Source organism: Blastomyces gilchristii (assembly GCF_000003855.2).
Source record: "Blastomyces gilchristii SLH14081 genomic scaffold supercont1.6, whole genome shotgun sequence".
Lineage (NCBI taxonomy): Eukaryota > Fungi > Ascomycota > Eurotiomycetes > Onygenales > Ajellomycetaceae > Blastomyces > Blastomyces gilchristii.
This window is the reverse complement of record NW_003101677.1, coordinates 2,924,820-2,950,590: the sequence shown is the minus strand read 5'-3', so window position 1 is coordinate 2,950,590 and position 25,771 is coordinate 2,924,820. Positions and strand designations below refer to the sequence as shown.

The window sequence follows — 25,771 nt, the reverse complement described above, 5'->3', positions numbered from 1 at the left end:
AAAGGAGTATGGAAGTAGATAGGTTTCTTTATTACTTTTGGGTTTGCGGAAGACTATCATTTTTCTCAGAGGTGCCGGCACTGCTGAGGAGAAATGTATATCATAGATTAATCAATCCCTTCTTAGAGCTACTTCATTCTTTATCCGCGAAATTTCTCTTGGAACGCTTCGTTGATTATCAATCGACACCTCCTTACCTCCACAGCAAAATGGCCGGCGACGTCCTCTCCACCGTTCTCTCCTACGCCGGCTGGGCTTTTCTCCCAAGAGTGAGCTTTCTTCCCTTCGTAGATATACATATATACAATCCCTATCTAACAAATGCCCAAAACAGTACGCAACTTCCTTCCTCCAAAACCTGTACTACCGCATAACCATTCGCGCCGGTGACCCTCACCCGGTCCCCTCTAGCCCGCGACACGCCCGCCATTACCGCAGAATCTACGTCGTCGTCGTAACCTCCTACCTCCTCTACACCCTTTACGAAGCCTACCACACACTCCGCGCTAAGGGCGACTTCTACCAACTACTAGGCGTGCTCCCCACAGACGATGACCGCACCATCAAATCACGCTTCCGGCGTCTAGCCACCCTGCACCACCCGGACAAGCGCCAGAGCCAGCAGTATATTCTCAACAGTGACGGCACCGGTTATGAGTCGCCCGATGCGCTATTTCTGCGACTGAGGTTGGCGCAGGATACGTTGCTGGACCCCGTGAAGCGGTTTGCGTACGATCGGTTTGGGCAGGAGGTGGTGGAAGGGTCTAAGGCGAAGACGATGGGCGAGTTTCTGTTTGTGGGGTTGCGCGCGCTGTTGCCGCAGTATCTAGGCGGGTTTGTCATGATGGTACTGATGAATCTGTTCTGGTTCTCGGCCTGGGGACGATATGTACGTTTTGTTCTCGTCCTGTTGTTCCCTTGGAAAACCAATCTCTATAATTACACATATATGTCCCTATTCACTCACATACTAACACCACATACAGTGGCGCTTCTACATCTTTTTCGCCCTCCTGACCCTCGAACTCGCCCTCCTCACCCACAAAAACGGCACCTTCATGCCCGCCTCCTACCTACCCCCCTGGCTCTCCACCCTCCTCCATCTAGACATTTTCTACCTCCTCCCTTTCCAAACCCTCACCCTAGCCCGCAACGCCTCCATGACCCTCAATATCTTCATCTCCCAACTGACACCGCCAGACTCGTCGTCCTCCTCAGCAACATCATCATCAAGTGCAGCAGCAGCAAGCAGCAACGGCGGGCTGACAGCGCAAACCCAGACGCAGCTGACGCAACTGATGCATCTTGCGCAGGTGAATGAGGCGGAGGCGACGCGGTTGTTGCAGCTAGGGCTAGCGCCTTTTAAGGGAGATAAGGAGAGTGTTGGGAAGTTGCGGCGGGGGATGAAGGAAGGGCTGGTTTTGGGGTCTGTGAGGGATGCGCCGGAGGTTAAGGAGGCGGTGAGGGTGGTTATGGAGAGGTGGGCTGGGGTGGGGATTTGAGAGGCAGGTTTTTCTCTCTCTCTCTCTCTCTCTCTTTTTTTTTTTTTTTTTTTTTTTTTTTTTTTTTTTTTTGTTTCTGGCTATTGATGATGTATTGGCTTTGCGTTGCTTTTGCATTTTTATGCTTTTTTATGGGATGGTGTTTGGGGTGATGTTTGTTTCCCTGGTCAGTTTCTTCGACGGGAGGTATGTTATGTTTCGATATGTTGCATAGATAGAACTAATTTTTTTTTTGAGGTTCTTTCCTCTTGCAACTGGTTTTTTTTTTTTTTTTCTTTTCTCTCTGCACAATGGATTTTGGCTGTAGCCGGTATGGGCATGTTCATTTAGAGTAGCGAGAATTGGCGATAGACATTACATCATCATCACCATCATTCATCATCAGGCCCTTGAGAGTTCTTTGTCCCTATTTCCTATTAAATGTATACCTACATAATTGCTCCGTTAATTTGCAGTGCCCGTAAGTATATGAAGCTCGAACGAAGACTGTGGAACGAAGGAACGAATACGGTGTGTTCATATATTATTTATCCCTCCCTATTCTAGCATCCTGGTTCTTGGCTCATTGAATGAGCAGGGAATGGCAGAGGGGTATATCCCTGAACCATTCACGCTCTGTTTAAAACAGGCATGTGTGGTTGATTTGACTAGGTTTGGCAGTTTTGGATATTTGTACCTGTATTTCTATTCCTTTTTGCTCCAATGTGCGTGTCTGTATCTAAGCCGCATATACGGAGTAGAAGTTAACATCATCCTGGGAGCTGATGAGCCAGGAATAGGGGCTGCTTAGTCACCACTCGAGTGGCTGTAACAGGTCTAGCCGTGTACACCCGTAAGGCTGCTGTATAATATACACAACAGCTGGATACTTGGCTCTACGTTGCGTACTTGGGCGTAACGAGGCCGTAACAGAACGGTACGGTAACAGGATTCGCTGGAACCTTTCCTTGGCGCTCCCCAGCGCGCGGGTGTATGTTTCTACGAGCGAGACCAAGCCCACGCCTAAGCCTGTGCCTCAGTTTCCGTTTCCTGGTGTGATGGCTGCGCTTCCCGCCCGCTTCCACTTCCCACTCTCGTCTCGCTGGTAATAATAATAATAATAGTAGTAGGTAGGTAGGTAGGTAGTAGCTAACACCACACTCCGGCTTTCTCGTCTCATCATGACAATGAAACTCTCTCTCAGCCCACGCCTGGCTGCCTTCCTATTAATTCTCCCCTCCACCCATCCTCCCTGACTTTTTCTTCCCTTCACCACCACCACCATCACCACCATCACCACCATCACCACGACCACGACTATCACGGCTGTATACCGCCTATCACCACCCAAACGCGAAAACATCACCATCACGCCTACGCGCTAATATCCCCAAGATAGGCTGACCACCCAATTTATCGAGTCGCCTCAACCCACCCACCCCTCCCGTCGTCTCTACAAGGCAGCCCTATCCCCCTCTACGTCAAGCCTCCCTTGGCCGGACAGGAAATTAAATGGGAATTACGCCGCCCGGCAAACCTTCTTTTTCTTGTTTCTTTTTTTTTCATTGGGATTAATTCGAACGCAAATCCCCTTCATTCACCGTTGCGAAGAATTTTTGCCATCCCAAGAAAGTGGCTGGAGCCATCTTCGTCAAACCACTATAGGAAGGGAGAAAAAATTATTGTTGCAATTATTCTACCACCACCAAGCCAGCTTAATAGACATGCCGTCACCCACCAGGGCTCCCTCCTCCTCCTCCACCCCATCCACCTCCTCCTTCTCCGGCGGTAGATCGTCTTCCAAACCCTCCTCCGCAAAAATGACAAACCCACTCGTCCTCAAGCTCTCCTCCTCACTCCTCTCGCGCTTCCCCGGCACCACCACCACCTCAACGCCAGAGGGGCCTCCCATAGAAGACAACAAGACCAAACCCAAAGCTTCCTCTTCGCCTTCATCGCCATCCTCCTCTCCGTCCTCAACCCCCGCCTCCGCAGCGGCAGAAGCTACCCCCACCGTGGCTGCACCCGTCTCCTCTGCTGATAATGTTTCAGACGCAGCTTCCACACCCGCCGCGGCTCTGCCAGAGGCCCAGAGACGGAGAGGGGTCCCAGGTCCGAAACCTGGGAGCAAACGGGGTCTAGGACAGGGTGTTGACGCCAATATCACACCGAGACCAAGAGGGAAGCCTGGGCCGAAGAAGAAGCCGAGATTGTACGTTTCCTTCCCATTTTCCACCGTTTATTCGAACCTCTTATTCGCTTTTTTTTCTCTCCTCCTTTTCGTCCAAAATTTACACCACCTCAAACAAAAATTGCTAACATGAGAACAAAAATATTACAGAGAGGACGGTTCCATCGACCCCAGCTCTCGCCCTACCCCCGGCGGAGGCACCTCCGGCACAGGTACCGGCCATGTGCCGACACCAACACACAAACTAGGCCCCAAAGCGAACCAAGGCGCTATCAACGCGGGCCTGCGCGCCCTCGACCGCACAGGCAAGCCATGCCGCAAATGGGAGCGGAAAACGTTTAACCTCAAGAGTTTTACGGGGGTTGTTTGGCAGGTCCCGACGTGGGCGGCACCGCCCAGGCCTGATGCTACTGCTGTTGTTGTTAATGGTGATGGTGGTAGTAGCATGGAGGATGTACAACCGACGGGACCGCGGAAGGAAGGGACGGAGGGACAGCAACAAGAGCAGGGCACCAGTGGTGGTGGGAAGGATGCGGATGGTGCCACGTTTAATATGGCCAATGGCACTGGTGCTGCTGCTCCCGCTTCCTCTTCTGCAACTGCTCCTGCTGGCAGCAGCGGCGCGCCCGCCATCGACGATGCTGATAGCAACGCGAATCAGAGTACGGCTAGCGCCTTTGCGGGTGAAGAGAAGCAGAGTTTCAAGGATCGGGATGGAGATGGGGATGTGACCCCGTTACTGCCGCTAGCGACGACGACCACATCGAGGGCAGATATGAATGCCGATTCTAATGCTAATAATTCTAATGATAGTGGTGATGCTGCCGGTTCAGCTACGGCTGTTTCTGTCGCCGTTGTCTAGTGGTGGGTTGGGTGGTTGAAAAGTTGAAAAAGAAACTTCACCGTGCCTCTGTTTTCTGTCCGTCCTTGGTCCGGTCGATCTACCTGTCGAGCATAGAATTCTCTCTTTTTTTAATTTTCCTTTGGATGTCGGTGTCCCGTCTCGATTCTGCCGGCAAAAGGGGGGATTGTTTTTTCTTCCTCCTTTTCTGGTATGACTACCCCTTCTCATCCTCATCACCTTGGGTTTATTCTTTACTTTCATCCTCATCTGCTGATTCCAATGTACCACTTCCTTTCTCTGTATCATATTTTTGCCCTATTATATGAGGGGTTTTTTTCTCTCTCTCTGCACTTTCGTACGGTTATAAAGGGTGTGTTTTTCTTCTACTTTTTGTTTCAACTTTATATTTGATAACCATCCTTTCTACTACCGTCTCTGCTAATCGGTATTTGTCATTTGGTTCTTTTCTATTTTACCTGTTTTCCTAATAAATGTCCCTGCCTACCTACCTACCTTGTACAGCCTTCTTCCGTTCCTCCACCACTCTTCTTTCTTCTTCCTTCTTTTATTTTTCTACTTTTCTTCTTCCTCTCGTCCGACTGACTGCCAGCTACACATACATACATACACATACATCTCAGAAAGGGGAAAAGGCAAAAAAGCAAAAAAGCAAAAAAGTATTTTGAAAGAGCGGGTTGGGCATGCATCTTCATTTTTATATTTCAATATTCGTTTCACTTCGTTTTGGTTTGTCTTTTCGGGTCTCTATCTAGCACGGGATCGTTTCTTTTCTTTTTGCTCTTGGCAGACCGGACTCAGCAAAGCGGGGGATGGATTGGAGAATTAATATGGTTGTATTTTATGATATTTTCTTGTCGTTTGGCTTTTTTTTCTTTTTTTTAATGGTGTCTGAGGGCAGGATGGGGAAATGGACGGATGGGAGATACAATATAGAAGAGGAAAAAAAGAAAGACGCATATGCTTGGTTTTTCCGTTCTGAATATTTTTCTTCTATATTTCTCTAGTTTTCCCTTTTGCTTATGTATATAGATAGATGGACTTTTTTTTCCCTTCCAGCAGGTACAGACCGGTTTGGTGGATTCTGGGGTTTGGATTCTGTACACACATACACACTGGATAGGTACTCGGGCGACTCTGGAGGATGGACGTGGACGTGCCTATACTCTAAATAGTTCGATAATCCGCAAGGGAATAAATAGAACACGCCTCTTGCAATCCCTCCCTGTCGTAACATGGAATACGAGGAGGAGAAAGTCGGAGGAGGAGGTAGCTAGTCATGTAGCATTTGCTAGCCCCGACCCCGACCCCAGGCTTCGCTGAGGAATCGGTAATACTGCACCGAACTAGATTATTTGAAATGTGAGAGACGAGCAGGTAGTTTCCCCGTCCCCGTGCCAGTCAGCGCGAAGAATGATCGTATCGGTTCAATGTAGGTTGGAGAATGTGGTAGTAGTAAGCAGTGGTGGTGGTGGTGGTTGGTGGTTGCGGTGGTAGTTGCCGGCCTGGCTGGCTCTAAATACATAATAAACCCTCAACTTATCAGACCACCAGTTAAGAAATATTTAGACTGTTTCACCGGGGAATTTCCCTTTTTCTTTATATATTTATATGTCTATTATTTTTCTGCTGCTGCTGCTGGGAAATGGAGGTTGGTTTGTTTTTTCGAGCGATATATATATCTGGGCTAATAATACAACATACTTAACTATTTAATAATAAAACTACTTACTACTCCACACATCATTCTAGCCTCTCCCTCTTTCTTTCTGTCCCTAGCGACCAAAGCGCCCAAGACGACGGGGAGAAGAGAAGAATAAGGAAATACGTCTTTCTATCCATCGTCCATCAACCATCACGGACGTATAAAAAGGCAACGAATTTACTCATTGCTGAGTCTGAGCCTGAGCCTGAGCCTGACCAGAACCCAACACCTGATCGAGCCATCTGTCTGTCGGCAATACTTCTGATAGATTATATTAGTTATATATAACTACACAGCAGTCCTCGTGGTGTTGCCGTGAGGTCATTGTCCCATCTAGAGTCCACACCACCGCCTCTAAGTTATCTGCTCCACTACCACCACTATCACCACCACCACCACCACCACCACCACTACACCTGATCACCACCACCACCACCACAACCTCGTTTGTCTTTTCTCCTCTCCCTCCCTCTCTATCCTACTACTATGTCAAATAATGCTCCTCCTGGCTCCGGTGGCGGGGGTCCTCCAATCTCCTATCCTGCACCGCCGCCTTCTTTCTCGTCCATGCCCCGACGCTCGTCCTATGCTTCTGTTGTCTCTGGCACCGCTGCTCTAGCCAACTCCACCCCATCCAATACTAGCAATATACCGACGGCCGCCAATACAACCTCCTCCTCCTCCCTAGATCCAGCTTCCTCCCAAAACCTTCTCCAACACCAGCAGCAGCAACTCTTCCAACTACTGCAAATACAACAACAGCAACAGCAACAGCAACATAATCCTCGACAACATCAGCAACATCCGTCGGCCTGGTCAGGTCCGCATCCTCCGTCTTTCCTCTCTTCTTCTTCAGCATCCGGCGCTACTCCAAGTAACTCTTTCCCCCCGCACTACATTCCTCCCGATTCTCGAGCACATAGCAGTGGCAGACACGTCTGGGTGGACAGTAGTGTCGCCCATAACAGCAACATGCAGCCAAACGGTGCCAGTGGCGGGGGAGGAGGCGGAGGAGGAGGGGCTGCAGGAAGCCCATGGAGGAGATCTCTCCCTCCCAACAGCACAAGCACAAATCCTGCAACTACATCCGGTCTCCCCTTTTACTCGCGGCAATTCGCAACCTATCCAGACCACTACTCCCCGTCTCCTTCGCCATACACAGGTTTCCTGCACGGTCCCTCCTCCTCCCCTGCTACCTCCTTCTTCACCCCCTCATATCTCAGAAACTCCAAATACATCGCGCAGCTCGCCGCAGCACATAGATCCAACACCTTCAACGCCGCCACATCCTCCTCCTCCTCAGCCGCAATATCATCTACTCAAAAGGACTCCGCTTCAAACCACTCCTCAGCCTCCACCTCCTCAAACACCGCCGCCACCGCGAATAATGCTGCCCGCGCTACAAATACCAATACCAGCTCCAACACCACACCAGGTGCGCCCCCACTCTCCACCAACTCCAGTAATGTAAACCTCCACCGCCTCGCCCCATCCCACCGCGGCATGACCCACGAGATCATCGAGCACCCCCCCTCATCATCAGACGATGAGAGCACCCCCATCATGCCCCTTCCCTCCCGCTGGAGTGATCAGTATAAAAACGCAGGCCTGGACCTGCTGAGCGATGGCCTGGAGGTGCGGTACTTGGGCAACCCTCTTAAGCTTGATCATGAAGCTGCGTCGTGTCGGGCAGACCATCCAATGCCGCCGCAGTGCGGCATTTATTACTTTGAGGTTACCATCATGTCGAAGCCGAAGGATGGGTACGTGTTTATTTTATATATATTATATATAAGTCTATATATTCGATATTTAGTATGGGTAAAATGTGGTTTTAGCTAATATATTCGTTTTAGGATGATATGCGTGGGCTTCACGAGCAACAAAGCATCTCTCGAACGATTACCGGGCTGGGAGCCGGAATCCTGGGCTTACCACGGCGACGATGGCAGGACTTTCTTCGGCGAGACGCAGGGTCAGGGTACGCAGTATGGGCCCAAATATTCGGTGAATGATACCATTGGCTGCGGGGTGAATTTCTCGACGAGTACTGCTTTTTTCACGAGGAATGGGGTGTTTCTTGGTATGGCATTATCCACACCCCCCCCCCCCCCCGGGGTTACTTTTTGGACTACCAAACACAATATCCATGTATTAAAGGTATGGGGGATTGCTAACAGTTTCGTGTGTTTGAATCAGGTGATGCGTTCCGGGAACTGAGGAATGTGAAGCTATATCCTGCCGTTGGGGTGAAGAAGCAACCCACCACGCATCTAAAGGCGAATTTTGGCCAGTCTCCTTTTATCTATGATATTGATGGGCTGATGGAGGTAAGGCTACTACTCCTTTTCTGAAGAGACGAAAACATTTATTACTCCAGTGGTTGTCTGATCTTCCGAATGCATGCTAACAATATTATTTACTTTTGCTCCAGAGGGAGAAACTCAAAGTTCAAGCGGACATAAGGGCTACTAGTATTTCTAATTTGCATTCGTCCCTCGACGAGACGACGTTTATCCAGGAACTCGTGGCTCAATTTTTGGCGCATGGTGGCTATGTAGAGACCGCACGAGTATTTGCTGAAGAGGTCCAGGAGGAGTCGCGGGCTTTGCAGAATGGGCGAGAGACGCCGTTAAAGGATTATCAGGCTGAGGAGGATGGTGATGCTATTAAACGACAAAGTAACATTTCTATCCCCAACTCCCTCTCTGATCCCTTTTTTTTTTTTTTTTTTTTTTTTTTTTTTTTTTGAGGGTGTTAAATGTACTGACACTTATTTTTCAGGAATCCGTACTGCCATTTTGGACGGCGATATCGACAAGGCTTTAAAATTAACAAATGCCTCGTACGCCGACGTCCTCGTCAACAATCCGCAGATATACTTCCGCCTCCGCTGTCGGAAATTCATCGAGATGATGCGCCGTTGCACTGAACCACAACCTACTACTTCCTCGACGTCCAAACAGGCGCCCCGCTCACCCAATGGCGCTACCTCTATGTCAGTATATGATACTAGCGATGATGTCTTCGCGCACGATATGGAATTAGACGAGCAGATGAACGATGTCATCGACGATGACGACGAAGACGATAATGGTTCTTTAGAAGCCGGTGGGAGACATGACGATCGTGATGATAATGACGACCAAGCCCTGGACGACGACGACGACGACGACGAAAACGGCATGGACGTCGAAGAATCAGCCGAGTACAACGGCACCCCGCGCACAACGACACAGCCACAGGCGGCAAACGTAGCAAACTACCACGGCCTCCTCCACAAAGCGATCTTATACGGCCAGGAGCTGCAGGCTGATTACCCCGGCGACGAGCGGCGGGAGTATAAGCGGGCGCTGGACGATATATTTTCACTAGTCGCCTACTCGAATCCCAAGTCGAGCGTGCACGGGCATCTGCTTGAGCCGAGCGGGCGCGTGCCGGTGGCGGAGGAGTTGAATTCTGCGATTCTGGGTGAGTTTTTCTTTTGTTATTTTCTTCTCTCATAGCAGTTTTACTTTATCATCATCCCATTCCCTACGCACCCCGCCTCTATTCTACGATGATATGCTAATCTAGACAAAATTAATCGTGTATAGTATTCCTTGGCAAATCCTCATCCGCCGCTCTAGAGAAGCTATACCAACAGACAGAGGTGCTGGTAAATGAGATCAGCGAGGACGGCGGCGCTGGGGCGTTTATTAATGTGCGGCATGATTTTGTGATATAAAAAAGACCATCAGCAGCCAGCAGCAACGACAAAACGACAAAAACGACGTTTGTAGCATTTGCAGTATGCAGTATGCAGTATACAGGACGGAGTATTCTCTGATGTAATGGAGCACGATGGGGGTGTGCGTGTGTTTATTTTTATTTTTATTTTATTTTTATGTTCTTTTCCTCTCTTCCATTATTATCCCATTCCACAGGCTGTTCCTTTTCTTTTCTTTTCTTTTCTCTTTTTATTCTTTTTAATTTTCAATTTTTTAGTTATCCATTTTTCCCATTATTATGTTCCCTTATTCATCCCATCTCTCTCCTCCATCCCCTCCCCTCCCCCCCCCCCTCCCCTTGCCATTCCCCCGCCTCCCACTCCCTGCCTTGTCACTCTCTTCCCATCCAGCACACCAACATCAATTTATTCCAATACCTCTCGAACACTCCATGCTCTCGTTGTGCTAGGTAAACAAGAAGGGGGGGGTTGGCTGGTGTGCCTCTTTTTCTTTCTGTCTTTCTTTTATCTTCCCGTGCTGGTATCATATAGTTAATATCGTCGAAGTCATGGGCACACACATCATCCTGAAGAACAGGCTGCGAAATGGTGAGAAGAAGGAAGTAAGGGAGGAAGGGGAAATACAAGGTAGGGTAGGGAAGGGAAGGGAAAGGAATGGAAAGGAATGGAATGGGGGAAATTACAGATTAGTGAGCGTGTGTGTGCTCAGATGGAAACATTTATGGTTTTCTTTTCTCTTTTCGTGTTTCTGCAAAAGAGAGGTAGGTATTCATCAGTTGCATCCTCATCATTAATTTTCTTTATGTTTATATTTATATTTATATTTTTATTATTATTACTGGACTTGTTTTCTTTGGTTCCCCCTCTGAAGTAAACCACCAACTACGCCTCTTTATATTTCTCTATTGCAAGCTTATGTTGCATCTGATATAGCGGGTATGTAGTGAACATGAATATGAATTTGGGAATTGGCTTTTCATTAACTATAGCTAATGAGTTGACAGGGCTTTTTGTTTTCTTTTTCTTTTTCTTTTTCTTTTTCTTTTTCATTGAAAACTTTTGTTTCTTCAGCTCTTTGTCTCTCTTATTTTCTAGCCCTGCTAAAATATAAATAGAACTCAAAACACTACCATGAGTAGTTAACTCTCTGTGCATTTTTTTCATTGATTCTTTTCCTTTCTTGTTCCTGGATTTTGATCAGTACATGGGTAGATGAGCATCCATTACTCACCCTCAACTAACTCAAAGAGTGATTGATGAAGATTTAAGAGGACAGCTACATGGAGTTTGACTGCAAGATGGAAGTTAAAGAGGCGACGAACGGTAGGTAAATGAGAGAAGAGGATTACTGTAATTCTTGAGAACTGAGGGGATATGTCTAGGTATAACTTTACAATTCCTCTCATTTATTCATCGTTCTCTGACTTCGCTGCCTCATTGAATTGCGGACGCTGTTTACCTTCAACCAATAATGCTACAGAGCAACAAAACCCCCGAGCTTCTTGGCCCTTGGATATCTTAATATCTTCCCTGCCCTGGTCTCTGCATGGTTGCTGTCATCATCTTCTTCTTCTTCTTCTCCTCCTCCTCCTCCTTCACCAAGCAATCTATCATACCACCCTCGTTCGTTAGATGTATGCGTTTACCCCAGCACCACACCACACCACCACTACCCTACCTAGATTTATGATCCAGGACAAACTAACTTATGGACGACGACCCCATCCGCTATCCCGCCGGCTCCCCGGGCGCCTAGGCTCCCGACCAACCAGTCCTCCCCTCCCTCCTGCTGCACTTTAATCAAGGACGAGCGGAGTCCGCGTCTGAGTCCGACTGAGTTCCGAGTCTAGAGTTGGGTCGTTAGGGTCGAGAACAACACTGCACTGCACTGCACCTAAGGTAGCTCGCTCCGTAAGGGTCCTTAATTACCTAGGTAGTTATGTAGTTACTGTAGTTAAATAATAACTACCGAACTAACTTAAGGAAACCCCCGTTCAAGCGTATTCGTTCACTCAAATCCAAACCGTAGCCGAGACTTCAGGGAGGAGAGGGGAGAGATCCATTGGAATATTTTGCTCATCGTGGTACGGTACGGTAAGTATACTCCGTACATACATGGGCAAATTTGTTTTATTTTCGATCCAATATTAATAATCAATTCCCCAACCGCCCTTTGGATACATCATACCCGGGGAGAGAGTTGAGCGGACCCGCTGGTTAAACTAGAGGTTATACGGGGGCTTCCTGCTAGCCATGATATTTATCCTAAGGAGGAGTCTTTCCCCCCATTAGGTCAATTTTTTCAATTTCTTTTCAATTTTTTTTTCTTGGACTTTGACTAGTTGATGAATATTTAGATACCACCCTCCCTTTTCCTGTACATATATATCTTTCCTATATCGCCGTCCGTTGTATAAATATATATACGCCTAATCTACAGTACGAAGTTCCACAGATGAGATAATACCTCCCTCCGGATTCGGATTATCAAGTTACCTCACCATTCTATGAGGTAGGGAGAGGGGAGAGATAGCATATACATACATTAAGAAAATCCCTCCCAGCATATAGATGGCTTGTCTGCAACGGCCAAATTCCCCAGATGCCATCCCATGGCAATGGCCATGGCCATGGCGGGAAAATAAGAACCCGCCCAAATGGCTGCACATCCGCTCGTCCAAGTGGTTTATTCTCTGGGTGTGCTCATTCTCGGTGTTTGCGGTATGTGTGGATGAACGCAAATTTATCGTTCTAGACAACCGGAAGTTCCCGCCTATTCGACTGAACTAAACTAGTTGGCTAACCGATTGGATTGCTTGTTGATAGGATATATTCCTATATGCATTGGTACGCTACTGGCTCATTTGATTTCCTTAAATTTTGGATCCAATATAGTTGGATACAATTGGATGGATGACTCTGGAGTTTAGAGAGCGCTCTGACGGGGAAAACTTGATCAGATCGTGCCGGTGATACCGTTCGCGCTTAGTTATCGGGTTGGACTTGATCCCAGTGATGGTGAGCAATTCCCGTTTCCCTTCCCATCCGAAAACCTGTGCCGTGGCTGATAGATAGATATATATCCGTAGCGCAAAAATGGACGTCAATTCTCCTTACCATATATGCGGGAGGTTTGCTCGTTGGATCGCGTTAGTGTCTCTGATTCCATTTCCATGCCAGAGAAAAGATACCCACACCAGTACCCGTTCCATGCTCATGTTCATGGCTGACATGTTTTCTAGCCCTTTGTGGGTGGTGGGCGGACAAGACCAAAGCCCGCCAGGTTCCTTTCATCGTTGGCCTTTTGCTCCTGGCGGGTGCAACCGTGATGTTCGCACTCGCAAGGAATTTGGCCTTGTTAGTAGTCGCCCGAATCCTACAGGGCCTGTCAGGTGCAGTTGTGTGGACCATCGCACTGGCAATGATGGCGGATAGAGTTGGATCACAGGAAATCGGAGCGCACTTAGGAACGATTGTCGCCGCCCGAAGCATTGCAACGATCAGCGCGCCATTGATAGGCGGCATTGTATATGCGAAAGTGGGGTATTATATGGTATATGTTACCGCCTTCATTTTCCTAGGGGCAGATATTGTTTTTCGGCTCGTCATGATTGAAGCTCGAGTTGCGCAAAAGTGGGATCCGTCAATAGGTCTGCAGTTAGCTCGGGAGCATTTTTCTACCCAAAAACTGGAAGGGCCTGAAAAGGTGTCCCAAAAAGAAGACGAGGCAAGAGCTTTCACTGTTGCTCAGCCTCGGGGGAGTAGGATTTCTCGTTTGGTCCATTACCTACCACCATTCATTACAGTGCTAAGCTCGATTCGCCTTGTCATGGCTCTCTGGGGCTGCACAGTTTTAGCCATATTATTTGGAGCCTTCGAGGCTACTATCCCCCTGTTCGTTCATTCCACATTTCACTGGGACTCTGCTGGTGCCGGGCTCGTTTTTCTGGCAGTCCTTATTCCTACCTTTATATCTCCTGCCATAGGCTGGCTGGCCGACAAGCATGGAACACGCTGGTACGTCGCTATAGGATACCTCCTCACTACGATCCCAGTAATTCTACTCCGCATCGTGACACAGAATACCCTGTATAATAAGATCGTTTTCTGCGTTCTCCTCGCTTTCTCTGGCGGCTTGGCAATGTTGTTTGAAGTCCCAGTACAGATCGAAATCGTCCTATCCGTCGAGGAGAAGATGCGAGAGAACGCCGCACATTATGGAGAACAGGGGGCATATGCACAGGCGTTTGGGTTAGGGAATTTGACGTACGCTCTTGGGCTGATTATTGGCCCACTTTGGAGCGGATATGCTGTTGAGGGCGCAGGATGGGGTGTGGTGACGCTCACGCTTGGAATTATGTGTTGCGTCAGCGCGGTGCCGGCCGCTATTTGGACGGAGGGAAATATATTCAAAAGAAAAAAGAAACCCAATAGTGGAAGGGAAGGAGAGGGAGAGCGGCAGGAGGTATCTGCATCTGTGGGAACCGCATCGGCGTCAGATTCCCATGATACTGCTCAAAATAGACCAGAGCCTGACTCAATTATCGTTCCCCCATCTGCCGTTTAGGCTCTTTGCTTGTTGGCTTATAGAAGCTATTCGGTTCATCCAAATTGGTCACTAGTTGGTGGATGCCTCGAACCACGATTTTTGGGATAAGATCTCGGACGAGGGAATTCCTTTAACGCAGAAGAATGCGTCTGACCGATAACCAATTTGGCCACTATCAATGAAACATACCCCCATGCGGGCTTCAAATCACGAAACGTGCTGAATGCAGGTACTCTGTTATATAGTTATATAGTAGGAAGAACGATGTATATACCCTTTTGTACATATATTTATGACAAAAACGAACCTCAAGATGAATGTGAGAGTGACGAGGAGCCTTAAATTTCGTGATGAAAACTCCACATCTCGAAAAAAGGACCAACTCAAAGGGCCAACACCAACACCAACCAACGCCGGCCTCCTAAAATTCTTAGCCATACCACTCGGCTGACTGCATGCGGTTGCATATTTATTTTAATCCAACGTCGCTGATAGGTAAGGAGGCTGTTTTGCTGTCAATTTAATCCAGAAACTCGAAACTCATCAACTGAGCATGTTGAAATATTGCCGAGTTGAGGCTCACGCCGATCTTGCTTGCTAGGGACATTCACTATCTGGGAAGGAGCGACCCATGATGGGCTACTAATACCCAACAATCCGATCTTGGTAATTCTTCGATCAGCTGAGAAAGGAAGGCACCATCCCAGTTGGGTTGGTCGGTGGTTCCTTCTTTGTTTAGACGGGAATTTCAAAGCTTTGGCCGCGGTTTATGTGAAAACACGGCAGAAGCGACGAGATAAACACTAGTTAAATACTAGATGCTCGCTTTGAAAGATTATACCCGCATTGCAGATAGCATTATCCTGTACGCTGTCGCCGATCCTTTTGGTTAATTTTGCCGAAAAACCTATTTCCTCAGTCCTGACTTGATAAGGCTACTTACTCCACAGAAACCGCGTGAAGCCTTGCAACCAGTGAAGAATTCTTTCGTTTGTTCCTTTTGAGTGTGAAAATACATGGCTGAGTAGCCTGGCACGCGTGCGTTTCACAGGACATTCTTTCATTTTGGAGTGCTTGGGTAAAACGGCCGATGGGGCAGTACTCGCGGGGTTGAAGATACTTTGGCTAAGAGTCAACGATAACACCTCCGAAGATGAAACGACGATTATTCAGGTTCGAAGAAATGGTCTTTTTCGTCGTGTTCCTTTTCTTAGAAATCAGTTTGGTCCACGCAGCTTGCGAATGCGGGTTCTCCATGGACGACACAAAAGATTACTTCACACATGTTATATACAACAATTTCAGCACATTGTCACCGTCGAAAAGGCTCGGTTCAAATCCGGATTTCATAAAGGATTGGGTCATTCAGGACTGGGGTGTTCCTCCGAAAGGCTGGGTGAAACCTTTGGCGATCGATAATGCAAAAGAAAACGTTTTCCTCCGTGAAGGCAACCTTGTATTGCGACAACAGGGGTACTCGAAAGAACAAGCTTCGAAGAAAAGAAAAGTGAGTGTGGCTTCTATTGCCAGCCAGAACGGCGACATTATCCACGGTAGTTTTCGGGCTGAGCTGAAGCTGGAAAATGCGAAAGGTGGAAGCTGTGGCGCATTCTTTTGGTATCGTGTGAGTAGCTATTTCTCAATTCTCTTCACTTTTCTTTTGGAGAATATGATATTTAGAGAGGGAGGGTAAGCACAAGCTAAACTCTTTGGGTCGAGTTGTTCTTGGAAGACAGGACGACGAGAACGAAATTGATATCGAAATTCTCTCAAGGGAATTCAAATCAAATTGGTTTCCAGTCCACTATACAACACACCCCGCTCTGGACGAGAATGGACAAGTCATCAGCAATGCCACGAAAGTGATTCCACTACGCGACAACGATTTGCTGAACTCCTTCCAAAGACATCGGTTTGATTGGACCCCGGAGGAGTTGAGATTCTACCAGAACTCAACACAGGTGCATTCAAACAATCTGCGAATTCCACACGCTCCGGGCCATGCGTACTTGAACGTTTGGGCAGACGGCGGACAGTGGAGCGGTGCACCAAGCACAACCGATGTATTTTTGACCATCAGGCTTATCGCGATTTACCACAATACATCCAAGAGTGATCAAGGGCTCGACAGAGCATTTAACGAGCAATGCAAGAAGGCGGGAGGGCCATCGAATGTAACAATATGTCTTGATACGAGCATTGAAAGTGGGATGGTAGACCCTTCATCGTCAGCATCAACGGTTGTCCCGTTGCAAATTTGGATTCTTTCGTTGTTATGTGTAGCTTTAGCCGTTGTTGTCTCAGCTCTATGAGATAATCAGTCAAGGATACTTTTGGTGAACCTATCGAATTTAATAAATAGTATGATACCTTAGGGCTTTATAATTCTACCAGCCCCCATACCACATCCAGTTTCTATGGCTTTCCGATTCATGGCTGCTTTGCATATAATGGTTTTCGTCAAGTTCTTTCATAGCAGAAGCCTGTTGTCTTATGTAAACCTGGTGCTTGCAAGGTTCCAAACTTTGCTCCAGTATTCGATCCGAAGATGCAGTGTCAGAGGGCGGACGCTCATTGGTGTGGAGAGTTCTTGCTTGATTCCTTGGAAGGTTGGCCGAAATTGCTGTTGGCGCGGATATCAACGGAGGCCGGAATTTTTGCCGCCCAACCCCCACCTAACCTCGGGGGAGTGCTCCAAGCAAACCCTGGAAATGCGGGGAACGCCATCTTTTGTGCTTAAATTTAGGTTAACGGTACCTTGTGGGGCCCTTTTCGGGATTTTTTTTCTTTTTCTTTTTTTGTTCTCGATGGGATTCACTGATCCGAGTGATGGATATGATTGGTAAGAAGAGGGCAAAGGAACAGCCTGGGCCTGAGCTCGCCCCTCGCTATCAAACCCTAGATTGGTAATATATCTTCATATACGTAGTTATGAATTATCTTTGGCTGACCCATGCCTACGCCGTATTGCTTTTCAGCCATTTCACGGAAAAATTCGCTGGGACAATCTTCAATTCTGATCTCCATCATGTCCGTCTGAGGGCAATCGCTGCCGAAATCTTCTGGATATAGTCCTGGTTTTTGAGGTGGAATAAGCCTGCATCGATTTAGACTTGGTGTGTAAGGGGTATTCGATGCTTCTGTAAAGTCTCCTTTGGTCTGGATTGAAATGGCACCTTTACCAAGCTGCGGGTTTGAACTGGCAACCAGTGATCCTGGAGAGATAAATATTTGGACGAGCTTTCGGGGTTAAGAGAAGTTTGCATCTGCAGATACGCTGCCTAGCAAAATATACATGCAAGACATGTAAAGCTGTATTCCACATCTTTGCATTGATTCATTGATGCATCCTGTTTGCCAGGTTGGGCAGATCATGTCGCGTAGGGGAGGGATTGGATGGACTCTCGAATTGTCACTGAAAAGTTGAAAGGCGACCGGGAACAAAATGGGGTGTAAGCCATCAAGAGAATAGCATTTCCACATTGACTGCCTCGTTGCCTATTTGAGTGACTCAGAGAGAAACTTAACTTAGGTATGTGTGCATACAAATTACGCTCCATTTCGAGGTTAGGGTCAGCCTAGCCATAACTGGAATAGCGTCTTAACCCTTTTCTAACCTCAGTCAAACCTTCAAGAGCAGAACCTCGCCTCTGCTGTGTTGATGAAGGCCATGATGCCACCAGTTATGCACCTTGGGAGGCTTGAATATGATGCTTTTACTCTGATACTAGGTGCATAACCCATTCCGAACAAGGTCACATCACCTGATATGAGCCTGCTGCTTAGATCCCCGTTTCTTCTTTATCCGTTTCGTAATAGTGGTTCGCGAGGCCGGTATCAATTCCGGCCTCATGAAGTATATAATCCGCCACCATCTCCCGCAGTTTTGACTGTCTTTCTGTTCCTCAAGAAAGCACCTTTTCGTTCCATTGTTCCCTTTTCTCTGCTTATTTTCTGTTGTTGATCAATTAAATTTCCCTTTTAAGTTAGACTCTGTCTATTATACTTTCAAGTACTTTGGTTCCATATATTCATTCCCCCTTTTCACCTCCACCCCCAAGTACACCTTGTCACAATTGATCGACAAGATATATTGCCAACTATCATCTGAAGTAACCATGAAGAAGTCTGAAGCACCTTGTTCTACCTTGGAACACTTCCCCCACCTATTCGACACCCCTGACAAGCTCTCGAGAGACATCGACCCCTTTACCATCACCACCTCATCGGGGTTCTTGCCTTTCGAGCTTCCTCCTGTAACCTTGCCTGATGCTTTCAAGGCATTGGACTCTTTGACTTCTCGCCTGCCTGTCGTCAAGGCAGACGGGTCACCTGGCCTCCTAGCTACTTATGAGCTTGGCCCAGCTGTCCTTGCTGAGCTTCCTGACCTTACTGATGAGGTGGATAAGCTCCTCACAGAGGATGGTAAACCGGATAGATTTATGATCACAGCTGTATTCAGGGATTATACATTCGTCTGCTCTGCTTACTTACTAGAACCGTGCTATGAGAAATGGTCCAAAGACCCTGCTGGCGGTTATGGGCTTGGCCGGGATACTTTGCCGAAGTGTATCGCACGACCTCTTTATCGATGCTCCGAGATGTAGGTTGTAACTCTGACATTCTCCATATTTTGTTTATTATTACTAACGCTGTCTCTTGCAAGCCTCGACGTACCGCCCTTCATGTCGTACGCAGCTTCTTATGCGTTGTTTAACTATACCACTGCTGATCCCTCACTGGGGTTAGAGTACTCTAATCTTAGGCTCATTCGTGCTTTTGAGCGTGGACTTGATCCCAAAAGCTCCGAAGCGGGATTCATTCTGACCCATGTTGATATGGTAAAGGAGTCAGCTGCCTTAGTCAGTGGCGCTGTCCGCATACTCAACAAGCTGGAGGAAAGTAAAGAACCCTCGTCTCGGGAAGAAGTTAATGACGCCTTCAGGGAAATTCTCAAGGGGATGGCGAAAGTTGAAGCTTGTATGGAAGGTAAGTTGTATTGCTCCCACTCGATGAAGCAAAGCATTCATTCATAACCCTCTAAATAGATATGTGGAAGAACTCCAAGCCTAGTGATTACCTCTCGTTCCGCGTATTTATCTTTGGTATCACATCTCAGGCAATGTTTCCAAATGGCGTCGTCTATGAAGGCGTCTTAGATAACAAGCCGCTAAACTTCCGTGGAGAGAGTGGCGCTAACGATAGCATGGTAAAGATCCCTTGATTCCACTTAATGCTCTGGGTATTTTATAGCTGAGTTGCCCTTCATGCAGATTCCGCTACTTGACCACCTTCTCCAAATTCAAATGCCATCTACACCATTGACGACAATTCTACATGAATTCCGCGCCTACCGTCCGCTTCCACACCGTCAATTTTTGGCACATGTGGCATCCAAGGCAGAGGAGGTTGGCGTTCAAGAATTTGCCGTCCAAGACGCGGAAACAGTACTATTGTACCTGAAAGCCCTGGACCATGTCCGGAGTTTCAGATGGAGGCATTGGCTGTTGACGCGAGAGTACATCATTAAGCGAACGCCATATCCAACAGCAACTGGCGGAAGCCCAATTATCACGGTACGTGAAGTAATTGTTATCGCATGAACCTCTGACGAATCATATATATCAACGCGCTCCCTCTTTCCGTTTCCAATCCTGTCGCAATAACCTAGACATTCAGTTATGACGTACGTCGTGACTGAAACTAACACCATCAATTGCAGTGGCTTCCTAACCAACTTTTCGCGGTACTGGATCTCATGATCTCAATTCACGACAAGTATGTCGCTCCATTTACCAGCAAGGATCTCCCTACTGTCGTCGGCACGAACGGTGCCCAGAACGGAGCGGCTCCCTCTGAGCAGAAGAAGGTCGAGAAGCTGGAGTCCTTCTACTACTATCGAGCTCAGACAGAAGAGATGATGACGCTTGTGCGTGATCAAAAGGATAAGCTAGACAGAGAGGTCGCTAGATGGTGCCAGGAGCGCGGTGTATGAATTATATATGGGATAATTTCTATGTCTTAAAACACCCATTCTTGCGCCTATTTGTGGCTTGGAAATGTGTTACTGGTAATGTCGGGTGATATATCGTTCGATCGGCATTCGGTATTTCAATAACTAGGTTTTGGTTTCCCCTTTTCGTTGAACTTAGCTTTCAAGAAATGCAATCCAACTATGAGTGGGCCTTCTTTTGCCGTATATTTGCTCTCCTTGGCTAGAGGATAATTGTATGAACGAGGTAGATATACTTAAAGAGAGGATAAAAGGCCGAACATTGGAATACGAGTTCTCTTTCGCAGTGTTCGTCGTTTGGGCCACATGGCAACAAGCCCTTTCATAGCTACCTTAGCTTCTTGCAGAGCGCCGGCCGACCAGCATTTTCACTTTCCAAAAGGAGGGCGTTCAAGATAAGTTCTTGAAAGGTGAATCGCAGCATGCTTGGGAAAGTGATTTCAAGTTCTGGCAGGTCATGCAGTTAACAAGCCCAAGTTCAACCACGCGTATCTCCTAGAATAGACCAAAAAGGAATGAAGGCGGGGGTGTATGTAAGATTTCGTCCTATTATCTACGCGGTGAGGCTGGAGGGATAGGAACCCGTTTTCGCCCTTCCAGATTTATAGGTGGTGGAATCTCAACCCCTTTGCTCCTGGCATAGTCAATGAAATCCCTACTAAATGGCGTCTCCATCTTGTGAATGACAAGCTTTTCAAGTTTCAACTTATCGCAATCCAGGAGCCGTTTCACGCTGTGTTCTTTCACCTGTGTCCGGGAAATGTCCAGTTCCTTGATATTAGGGACCATGTCGATTATGTTTGTGATAATCTTGTCATCGATTTCTGCCAGGCCACTGATGTTTAGAGACATGAGATTCTCTAGGTTGCCTTGCATCATCGCTATCAGTAGGTCTTCTACATGTAGGTGGCATCCCTCGAGATCAAGGTTTGTGAGGGACGGTTTCGATTGAGTGAGAGCAATAAGAAATGTACCCAATTCATCGTATTGGAAGCGCTGGAGAATTAGGCTTTTTAAATTCGGTGTCATCGCTGATATGGTATTGCTTGGTAGGATGATTGGGGGGTCATACTCGCTCATGGATAATGAGAGGTGTTCAATAGATTCGGGTAGTTTAGGGTAATTGTTGAATTTTATGCCTAGAAGCCCGAGACGCTTGAGTTTTGGCAGGTTCGAAATTTTTGGTACGTCACTCATCCTCAAGGTTGTAGAACATGATCTGTGGATGAGGTATAACTCTTCAAGATTCGGGGTTATATCGAATAGAGTGGCCTGGACTTTAAATTAGTACCTGAGATGGAATGCGGAGTCAGGGGCTAAGTACATTTCTTAGAAATGGTAGATCTAGTGGGGAAACATCATGTGGATGTCTATAGTGACGGCATCCAAGGACGATTAGTGACCGCAGATTGGGAAGTTTAGCAGGAAACACTTCGTAGTCACTAGGCGGCGCAGGCTTGATATGAACCTCGACCCGTTCAAGCAACGGACAATCCGATAAAACCTTCATGAAATCAGAGAATGTCATCTCGGATGTTGCTGAACAGACTAAGGTTCTTAGACTAGTGAGAGTGTAAACTGGCGCAAATTCGAATTTCGGGTAGAAGCCTGGTAGAAGCTCCAGGTGTTCTAAAGAAGGAATCTTTTGTAACCCGGCCATAAGCTTAGGAAAATCGACTGATTGAAGATTGGCTATTGAGGCGCGAGTCAATCTCCAGTGTGATCTGCGTAAGAACACCTGAATTGATTTGAGAGAGATGGGTCGGTTGGCTTTTGAGAGGTCAAGATGGGTCCATAACTTGGGGAGCGAATTTAACACCATATTCCAATGCTTAGAAACCCGGAGTGCTGAACTTTGTAGCATCATGCTAGTTTAGTCGGGAGGTACAATGAGAGAGAAAATAAACGAGAAAAAAGGGGATTCTCACAGGAGGGACTTTAGATCCAAATATTCTAATATCATGGACATTAGCTCAAATGGTAAGAGAGCAAAATAATCTATGGGCTGCTTAAATCGTTTTTCTAACTTTGCCGCTAATTTTTTGATTTGCTATGCAAGAGATTAGCCCGCTACGCCATGGAAAAGATTGAAAATTCGTAGTGCAAAGGAAATTAACGAACCTGACGGCCAGCGTCATCTGATGGTAATATACGAAGGGCATAATGGTAAGTCTGGAGCGCTCTCTCATGTTTATCCATCAACTGGAGAATTTTGGCAGTACGTAAATATCCCTGAAGGGAAAATTAGTTATGATTGCTCTGAGTATCATTATTTGTAGTTGGAAGAAGTCTGTAGAATAGCATACCCGGGAGTCAGTTTTATTCTCCTCGATCATCCGTCTGCCATCCTGAAGGCCCGCATTAGGCGCCTTTAATTTGCAGTGAGTTGCAGCTCTATTGTCCAAAATACCAACGGTGTCACCTCCCCCAATTTTCAATGCCTGGTTTTACCTAAGGAATTTAGTTATGGTTATCATCCATATCGGTGATCGCACGTATACTTGCCTGGCTAAATGCAGCAAGTGCTCTGTGAAAGTTGCCATACCGGTATTGAGATTGTCCGTAAACTTGAAGAGAATTCGCGTCTCCTTGAGGCATGTTCAATAAATATAATAATGATATGCTAACTGAGATGACTTGCCACAACTGGTAATGTAAGTGACTGACAGGAGTTAGATGGCTTGAATGATCTGTCTGGCGCTTGACGAGGATGACCCGAATTACGCGCTTGTGGTTAGCGCCAAGACGCATTTGGGCTAGTTTTGCACTGCTAGGTCTAACGGACAACCGGAGTAATGTTTATGTTCTTCCTGATTGGGAAATGTGTGAGCAAACGACTCAATGGTGTCGGCTTGACTTCAACGTCCAGGGGCCAGTGCTGTGGTTCCAAGCGCCCAAAAGAAGCAGGAAAATGGAGACTCAAAACCTATCTACCGCTTCTGATTACATTAATAATCTGTTACTTGCGCGAGGGTTGCTGCGCAATGGGAAACCGATCGATTTTGCACGGCCAGAGAATGCACCTGGGGGCGTGGATGACACTATGTCAAGGGTTATAAACCTGGTTCATGACCTAGTTTTGAGAAGAGATGTTTGTATTAACAATTTATTTGGACAATGTGCTACAATTATAGAAGCTGATAGTTTCCAGCGCGAGGCAGAGCAAAGGGAGAACCTGGCGACAAACATCAGAGCACTTCGGAGCACAGAAGCGAAACAAACACTCGAAATTGTATGTTGTAGCTGCCCTCTGCAATTCGAACATTTAAATCTAACAAAGTCATTTTCGTTTTTGCTTTAGGAGCGACTTCAAGCCAAGACCACGGATTTGTCTCGATTGTTGGCACTTGCTGAAGGCCAGGAACGCGCCTTTAAGGCTACTATCCACAGCGCAGAGGTCACAAATAGAGGGCTAAAGGAGCAGATACAACGCATGAAGACCTCAATTCAACAGATTAGAAGCCAGTGCGCTACAGATGTTCGAAAACGTGACGTTGAGCTCCAAAGACTTAAATCTCATCTTGCAGAAAGACAGAGGGGAAAGCGAGAGGGACTTGGCGTAACAACAATAACAATAACCCCTACCCCGAAAGTTAGCATGGTTCGGAAGGCGTTGGAAGGCGGAGAAGGCCTGGAAAGTGTTGGATACAGTCTCAAGCAGGAGACGACTGAATTCCTGACTAATCTCTGCCAGGAGCTCAGCGACGAGAATGACGCGATGATTGGCATCGTGAAGAGCACCCTTGAGACATTGCGGAACTTGCAAGGTCTGTCAGATTTACCTGAAAAGGACACCCAGGAACAAGATATTCTTGGCTCCAATGCCTATGAAAGTAGCCGCTTGGAGACATCAGCTTCAGAGCTGACTCCACAATACGAAAAACTCTCCGCTGAAATGGATTCGGTACTTGAGCAACTTAGGTCGTTGCTCACCAATCCCTCGTTTGTGCCTTTAGAGGAGGTTGAAGTACGAGACAATGAAATATATAGGTTGAGAGATGGCTGGGAAAAGATGGAAGAACGATGGAAGGAGGCTGTTTCAATGATGGATTCATGGCACAAACGAATGGCTCAGGGAGGACTGTCGGTTAATATTGATGAACTTACGCAAGGAATGGGACTTGGGCTAGGACTTGAGAAACCCGAACGTGCTAGATCCGTGCCCAAAGCAGGAAACTTCGGCCCGTCAATATATGATGAAAACGATACTGGGGAAGGGGAGAGAGACTACTATGATGCCAAAGAAAATACAAACCCGCCCGAAATTCGCATAACGAGTCCAGCTAAGGCTGTGAAACAACGTGTTCTTGGCGAAGGAACGGGAAATGCATTCCGAGATGTACCCTCCCGGCGTTCTAGGCGAAGTTGGAAGGAGGACTCCGAATATAGCGATGATGAGCTTGCTTTGTCGGCTAAACCGAAAACGGCGCAACAATCACAGAAGAAAACCCCGAGGGTTGCTGAATCAAAAATTCCGAAGGTTAGTAGAGATCAGATAAGATTGAAGCTGGAGATTGAAGAAGCTGACTTGAAGCCAGCACAAAATACCGACAAGATCAAAGCTGTCGACCACTGAAAAACTTGCCAATGTTGAGTCAGAAGCAAAGGAAGCAGAAGGAGAACGCAAGAAGAATGAAAGAAGAAAGAGAAGTAATTCGTCGACACGCTCCAATACGAAGCCAAGGCGACGAAAAAGTACATTGACGCCGCAGGAGTTGCAAGATTTACTCCATGCTGGCACCTAAATTGGCAGCCAAACATTTCAGTCGACGACTCTATTGAGACCCCGAATTATCTTCTTTCAGTTTCAAAGCAATCATTTTCTTGTTTTGTGCATAAAGGGAAGGTTTTGGAGTTTACATATTCCACATCATCGTGATGGACATCATCGAGCCCTGGGTCAATAATATTTACAATGTTTCCATGCTTGTGAAGGACAGATGGAAAACATATGTGGCGGATTCAGTAATTTCTACTTATTTTCAGTCCTCTGAGATGAATCAGGGAGAAGTCGCACGTCTACGATATTTCTATCCAACACATCAGGAAAGTCGGAGTTTGGTTTTGTACTCTATCTATTGGCAATCACAAATATTGAATAATATATTGAAGATTTTCAACTTCATTACTATCCGAGATCCGTATGCGATTTTCGCGCGCGAGTTGGTGTGAATCTCAACCATTCTGTTCTACATGAAGCCCTATCAAGGTTGTGCTGTTGAATTAAGCATGGGGCTCAC

The 25,771-nt window shown here is 47.0% G+C and overlaps 8 protein-coding genes across 11 annotated transcripts; 7 read left to right on the top strand and 1 right to left on the bottom strand.

Moving 5' to 3' along the window:
• The first annotated feature begins 24 nt into the window (after nucleotides 1-24).
• On the top strand, nucleotides 25-1,539 carry BDBG_04044 (membrane associated DnaJ chaperone). The gene is made up of 3 exons (XM_002625939.2): nucleotides 25-269; nucleotides 335-889; nucleotides 987-1,539. Exons 1-3 carry the CDS (start codon nucleotides 210-212, stop codon nucleotides 1,500-1,502), a joined length of 1,131 nt encoding a protein of 376 aa, XP_002625985.1. The 5' UTR covers nucleotides 25-209; the 3' UTR covers nucleotides 1,503-1,539.
• Nucleotides 1,540-2,470: 931 nt separating this feature from the next.
• On the top strand, nucleotides 2,471-6,477 carry BDBG_04043 (uncharacterized protein). Its single transcript, XM_002625938.2, has 2 exons — nucleotides 2,471-3,693; nucleotides 3,823-6,477. Exons 1-2 carry the CDS (start codon nucleotides 3,206-3,208, stop codon nucleotides 4,532-4,534), a joined length of 1,200 nt encoding a protein of 399 aa, XP_002625984.2. The 5' UTR covers nucleotides 2,471-3,205; the 3' UTR covers nucleotides 4,535-6,477.
• A 133-nt stretch (nucleotides 6,478-6,610) lies between these two features.
• On the top strand, nucleotides 6,611-10,331 carry BDBG_04042 (ran-binding protein). The gene is made up of 6 exons (XM_002625937.2): nucleotides 6,611-8,002; nucleotides 8,096-8,322; nucleotides 8,439-8,569; nucleotides 8,674-8,920; nucleotides 9,024-9,710; nucleotides 9,836-10,331. Exons 1-6 carry the CDS (start codon nucleotides 6,726-6,728, stop codon nucleotides 9,964-9,966), a joined length of 2,700 nt encoding a protein of 899 aa, XP_002625983.1. The 5' UTR covers nucleotides 6,611-6,725; the 3' UTR covers nucleotides 9,967-10,331.
• Nucleotides 10,332-11,158: 827 nt separating this feature from the next.
• On the top strand, nucleotides 11,159-14,951 carry BDBG_04041. 2 transcript variants are annotated; one of them, XM_031721517.1, is made up of 5 exons: nucleotides 11,159-12,690; nucleotides 12,796-12,816; nucleotides 12,930-12,987; nucleotides 13,059-13,118; nucleotides 13,238-14,951. In XM_031721517.1, exons 3-5 carry the CDS (start codon nucleotides 12,985-12,987, stop codon nucleotides 14,534-14,536), a joined length of 1,362 nt encoding a protein of 453 aa, XP_031578100.1. In that variant the 5' UTR covers nucleotides 11,159-12,690; nucleotides 12,796-12,816; nucleotides 12,930-12,984; the 3' UTR covers nucleotides 14,537-14,951. The 2 variants fall into 2 exon arrangements, with proteins under 2 accessions (XP_031578100.1, XP_031578099.1); XM_031721516.1 differs by having other exon boundaries at nucleotides 13,212-14,951.
• Nucleotides 14,952-15,333: 382 nt separating this feature from the next.
• Nucleotides 15,334-16,916, top strand: BDBG_04040 (uncharacterized protein). The gene is made up of 2 exons (XM_031721515.1): nucleotides 15,334-16,142; nucleotides 16,255-16,916. The coding sequence occupies exons 1-2, from the start codon at nucleotides 15,672-15,674 to the stop codon at nucleotides 16,828-16,830; spliced, it is 1,047 nt and encodes a 348-aa protein (XP_031578098.1). The 5' UTR covers nucleotides 15,334-15,671; the 3' UTR covers nucleotides 16,831-16,916.
• Nucleotides 16,917-17,300: 384 nt separating this feature from the next.
• On the top strand, nucleotides 17,301-22,594 carry BDBG_04038 (indoleamine 2,3-dioxygenase). The gene is made up of 6 exons (XM_002625933.2): nucleotides 17,301-18,050; nucleotides 18,154-19,121; nucleotides 19,185-19,507; nucleotides 19,567-19,727; nucleotides 19,792-20,094; nucleotides 20,241-22,594. The coding sequence occupies exons 2-6, from the start codon at nucleotides 18,637-18,639 to the stop codon at nucleotides 20,511-20,513; spliced, it is 1,545 nt and encodes a 514-aa protein (XP_002625979.1). The 5' UTR covers nucleotides 17,301-18,050; nucleotides 18,154-18,636; the 3' UTR covers nucleotides 20,514-22,594.
• On the bottom strand, nucleotides 18,294-23,222 carry BDBG_04037 (F-box domain-containing protein). 3 transcript variants are annotated; one of them, XM_031721513.1, is made up of 6 exons: nucleotides 23,037-23,222; nucleotides 22,838-22,982; nucleotides 22,653-22,763; nucleotides 22,460-22,581; nucleotides 21,856-22,384; nucleotides 18,294-21,803 (listed from the first exon to the last, which is right to left on the bottom strand). In XM_031721513.1, the coding sequence occupies exons 2-6, from the start codon at nucleotides 22,865-22,867 to the stop codon at nucleotides 21,081-21,083; spliced, it is 1,515 nt and encodes a 504-aa protein (XP_031578096.1). In that variant the 5' UTR covers nucleotides 22,868-22,982; nucleotides 23,037-23,222; the 3' UTR covers nucleotides 18,294-21,080. The 3 variants fall into 3 exon arrangements, with proteins under 3 accessions (XP_031578096.1, XP_031578095.1, XP_031578097.1); XM_031721512.1 differs by having other exon boundaries at nucleotides 22,838-22,972; XM_031721514.1 differs by having other exon boundaries at nucleotides 23,077-23,218.
• On the top strand, nucleotides 22,488-25,764 carry BDBG_04036 (NIMA interactive protein). Its single transcript, XM_031721511.1, has 5 exons — nucleotides 22,488-22,511; nucleotides 22,598-23,622; nucleotides 23,683-23,763; nucleotides 23,833-25,011; nucleotides 25,070-25,764. Exons 2-5 carry the CDS (start codon nucleotides 23,242-23,244, stop codon nucleotides 25,274-25,276), a joined length of 1,848 nt encoding a protein of 615 aa, XP_031578094.1. The 5' UTR covers nucleotides 22,488-22,511; nucleotides 22,598-23,241; the 3' UTR covers nucleotides 25,277-25,764.
• The last annotated feature ends 7 nt before the right edge of the window (nucleotides 25,765-25,771 follow it).

What these genes read in the sequence shown, in the direction of transcription:
- BDBG_04043 (XM_002625938.2), top strand. Translation starts at nt 3,206, where the DNA reads ATGCCGTCACCCACCAGGGCTCCCTCCTCCTCCTCCACCCCATCCACC. An exon ending in CCGAAGAAGAAGCCGAGATT is followed by an intron (nt 3,694 to 3,822) that starts GTACGTTTCCTT and finishes AAAATATTACAG; the next exon opens with AGAGGACGGTTCCATCGACC.
- BDBG_04042 (XM_002625937.2), top strand. Translation starts at nt 6,726, where the DNA reads ATGTCAAATAATGCTCCTCCTGGCTCCGGTGGCGGGGGTCCTCCAATC. An exon ending in ATGTCGAAGCCGAAGGATGG is followed by an intron (nt 8,003 to 8,095) that starts GTACGTGTTTAT and finishes TATTCGTTTTAG; the next exon opens with GATGATATGCGTGGGCTTCA. An exon ending in ATATTGATGGGCTGATGGAG is followed by an intron (nt 8,570 to 8,673) that starts GTAAGGCTACTA and finishes CTTTTGCTCCAG; the next exon opens with AGGGAGAAACTCAAAGTTCA.
- BDBG_04040 (XM_031721515.1), top strand. Translation starts at nt 15,672, where the DNA reads ATGAAACGACGATTATTCAGGTTCGAAGAAATGGTCTTTTTCGTCGTG. An exon ending in GCGCATTCTTTTGGTATCGT is followed by an intron (nt 16,143 to 16,254) that starts GTGAGTAGCTAT and finishes CTTGGAAGACAG; the next exon opens with GACGACGAGAACGAAATTGA.
- BDBG_04036 (XM_031721511.1), top strand. Translation starts at nt 23,242, where the DNA reads ATGACCCGAATTACGCGCTTGTGGTTAGCGCCAAGACGCATTTGGGCT. An exon ending in ACCTAGTTTTGAGAAGAGAT is followed by an intron (nt 23,623 to 23,682) that starts GTTTGTATTAAC and finishes GATAGTTTCCAG; the next exon opens with CGCGAGGCAGAGCAAAGGGA. An exon ending in CTGAATCAAAAATTCCGAAG is followed by an intron (nt 25,012 to 25,069) that starts GTTAGTAGAGAT and finishes ACTTGAAGCCAG; the next exon opens with CACAAAATACCGACAAGATC.
- BDBG_04037 (XM_031721512.1), bottom strand. Translation starts at nt 23,129, where the DNA reads ATGCCTCAAGGAGACGCGAATTCTCTTCAAGTTTACGGACAATCTCAA. An exon ending in AGAATAAAACTGACTCCCGG is followed by an intron (nt 22,764 to 22,837) that starts GTATGCTATTCT and finishes TTTTCCCTTCAG; the next exon opens with GGATATTTACGTACTGCCAA. An exon ending in ATCTACCATTTCTAAGAAAT is followed by an intron (nt 21,804 to 21,855) that starts GTACTTAGCCCC and finishes TTTAAAGTCCAG; the next exon opens with GCCACTCTATTCGATATAAC.
- BDBG_04041 (XM_031721516.1), top strand. Translation starts at nt 12,541, where the DNA reads ATGGCTTGTCTGCAACGGCCAAATTCCCCAGATGCCATCCCATGGCAA. An exon ending in GCTCATTCTCGGTGTTTGCG is followed by an intron (nt 12,691 to 12,795) that starts GTATGTGTGGAT and finishes GCTTGTTGATAG; the next exon opens with GATATATTCCTATATGCATT. An exon ending in AGGTTTGCTCGTTGGATCGC is followed by an intron (nt 13,119 to 13,211) that starts GTTAGTGTCTCT and finishes CATGTTTTCTAG; the next exon opens with CCCTTTGTGGGTGGTGGGCG.
- BDBG_04038 (XM_002625933.2), top strand. Translation starts at nt 18,637, where the DNA reads ATGAAGAAGTCTGAAGCACCTTGTTCTACCTTGGAACACTTCCCCCAC. An exon ending in CTTTATCGATGCTCCGAGAT is followed by an intron (nt 19,122 to 19,184) that starts GTAGGTTGTAAC and finishes GTCTCTTGCAAG; the next exon opens with CCTCGACGTACCGCCCTTCA. An exon ending in AGTTGAAGCTTGTATGGAAG is followed by an intron (nt 19,508 to 19,566) that starts GTAAGTTGTATT and finishes CCCTCTAAATAG; the next exon opens with ATATGTGGAAGAACTCCAAG.
- BDBG_04044 (XM_002625939.2), top strand. Translation starts at nt 210, where the DNA reads ATGGCCGGCGACGTCCTCTCCACCGTTCTCTCCTACGCCGGCTGGGCT. An exon ending in GCTGGGCTTTTCTCCCAAGA is followed by an intron (nt 270 to 334) that starts GTGAGCTTTCTT and finishes TGCCCAAAACAG; the next exon opens with TACGCAACTTCCTTCCTCCA. An exon ending in TCTCGGCCTGGGGACGATAT is followed by an intron (nt 890 to 986) that starts GTACGTTTTGTT and finishes CACCACATACAG; the next exon opens with TGGCGCTTCTACATCTTTTT.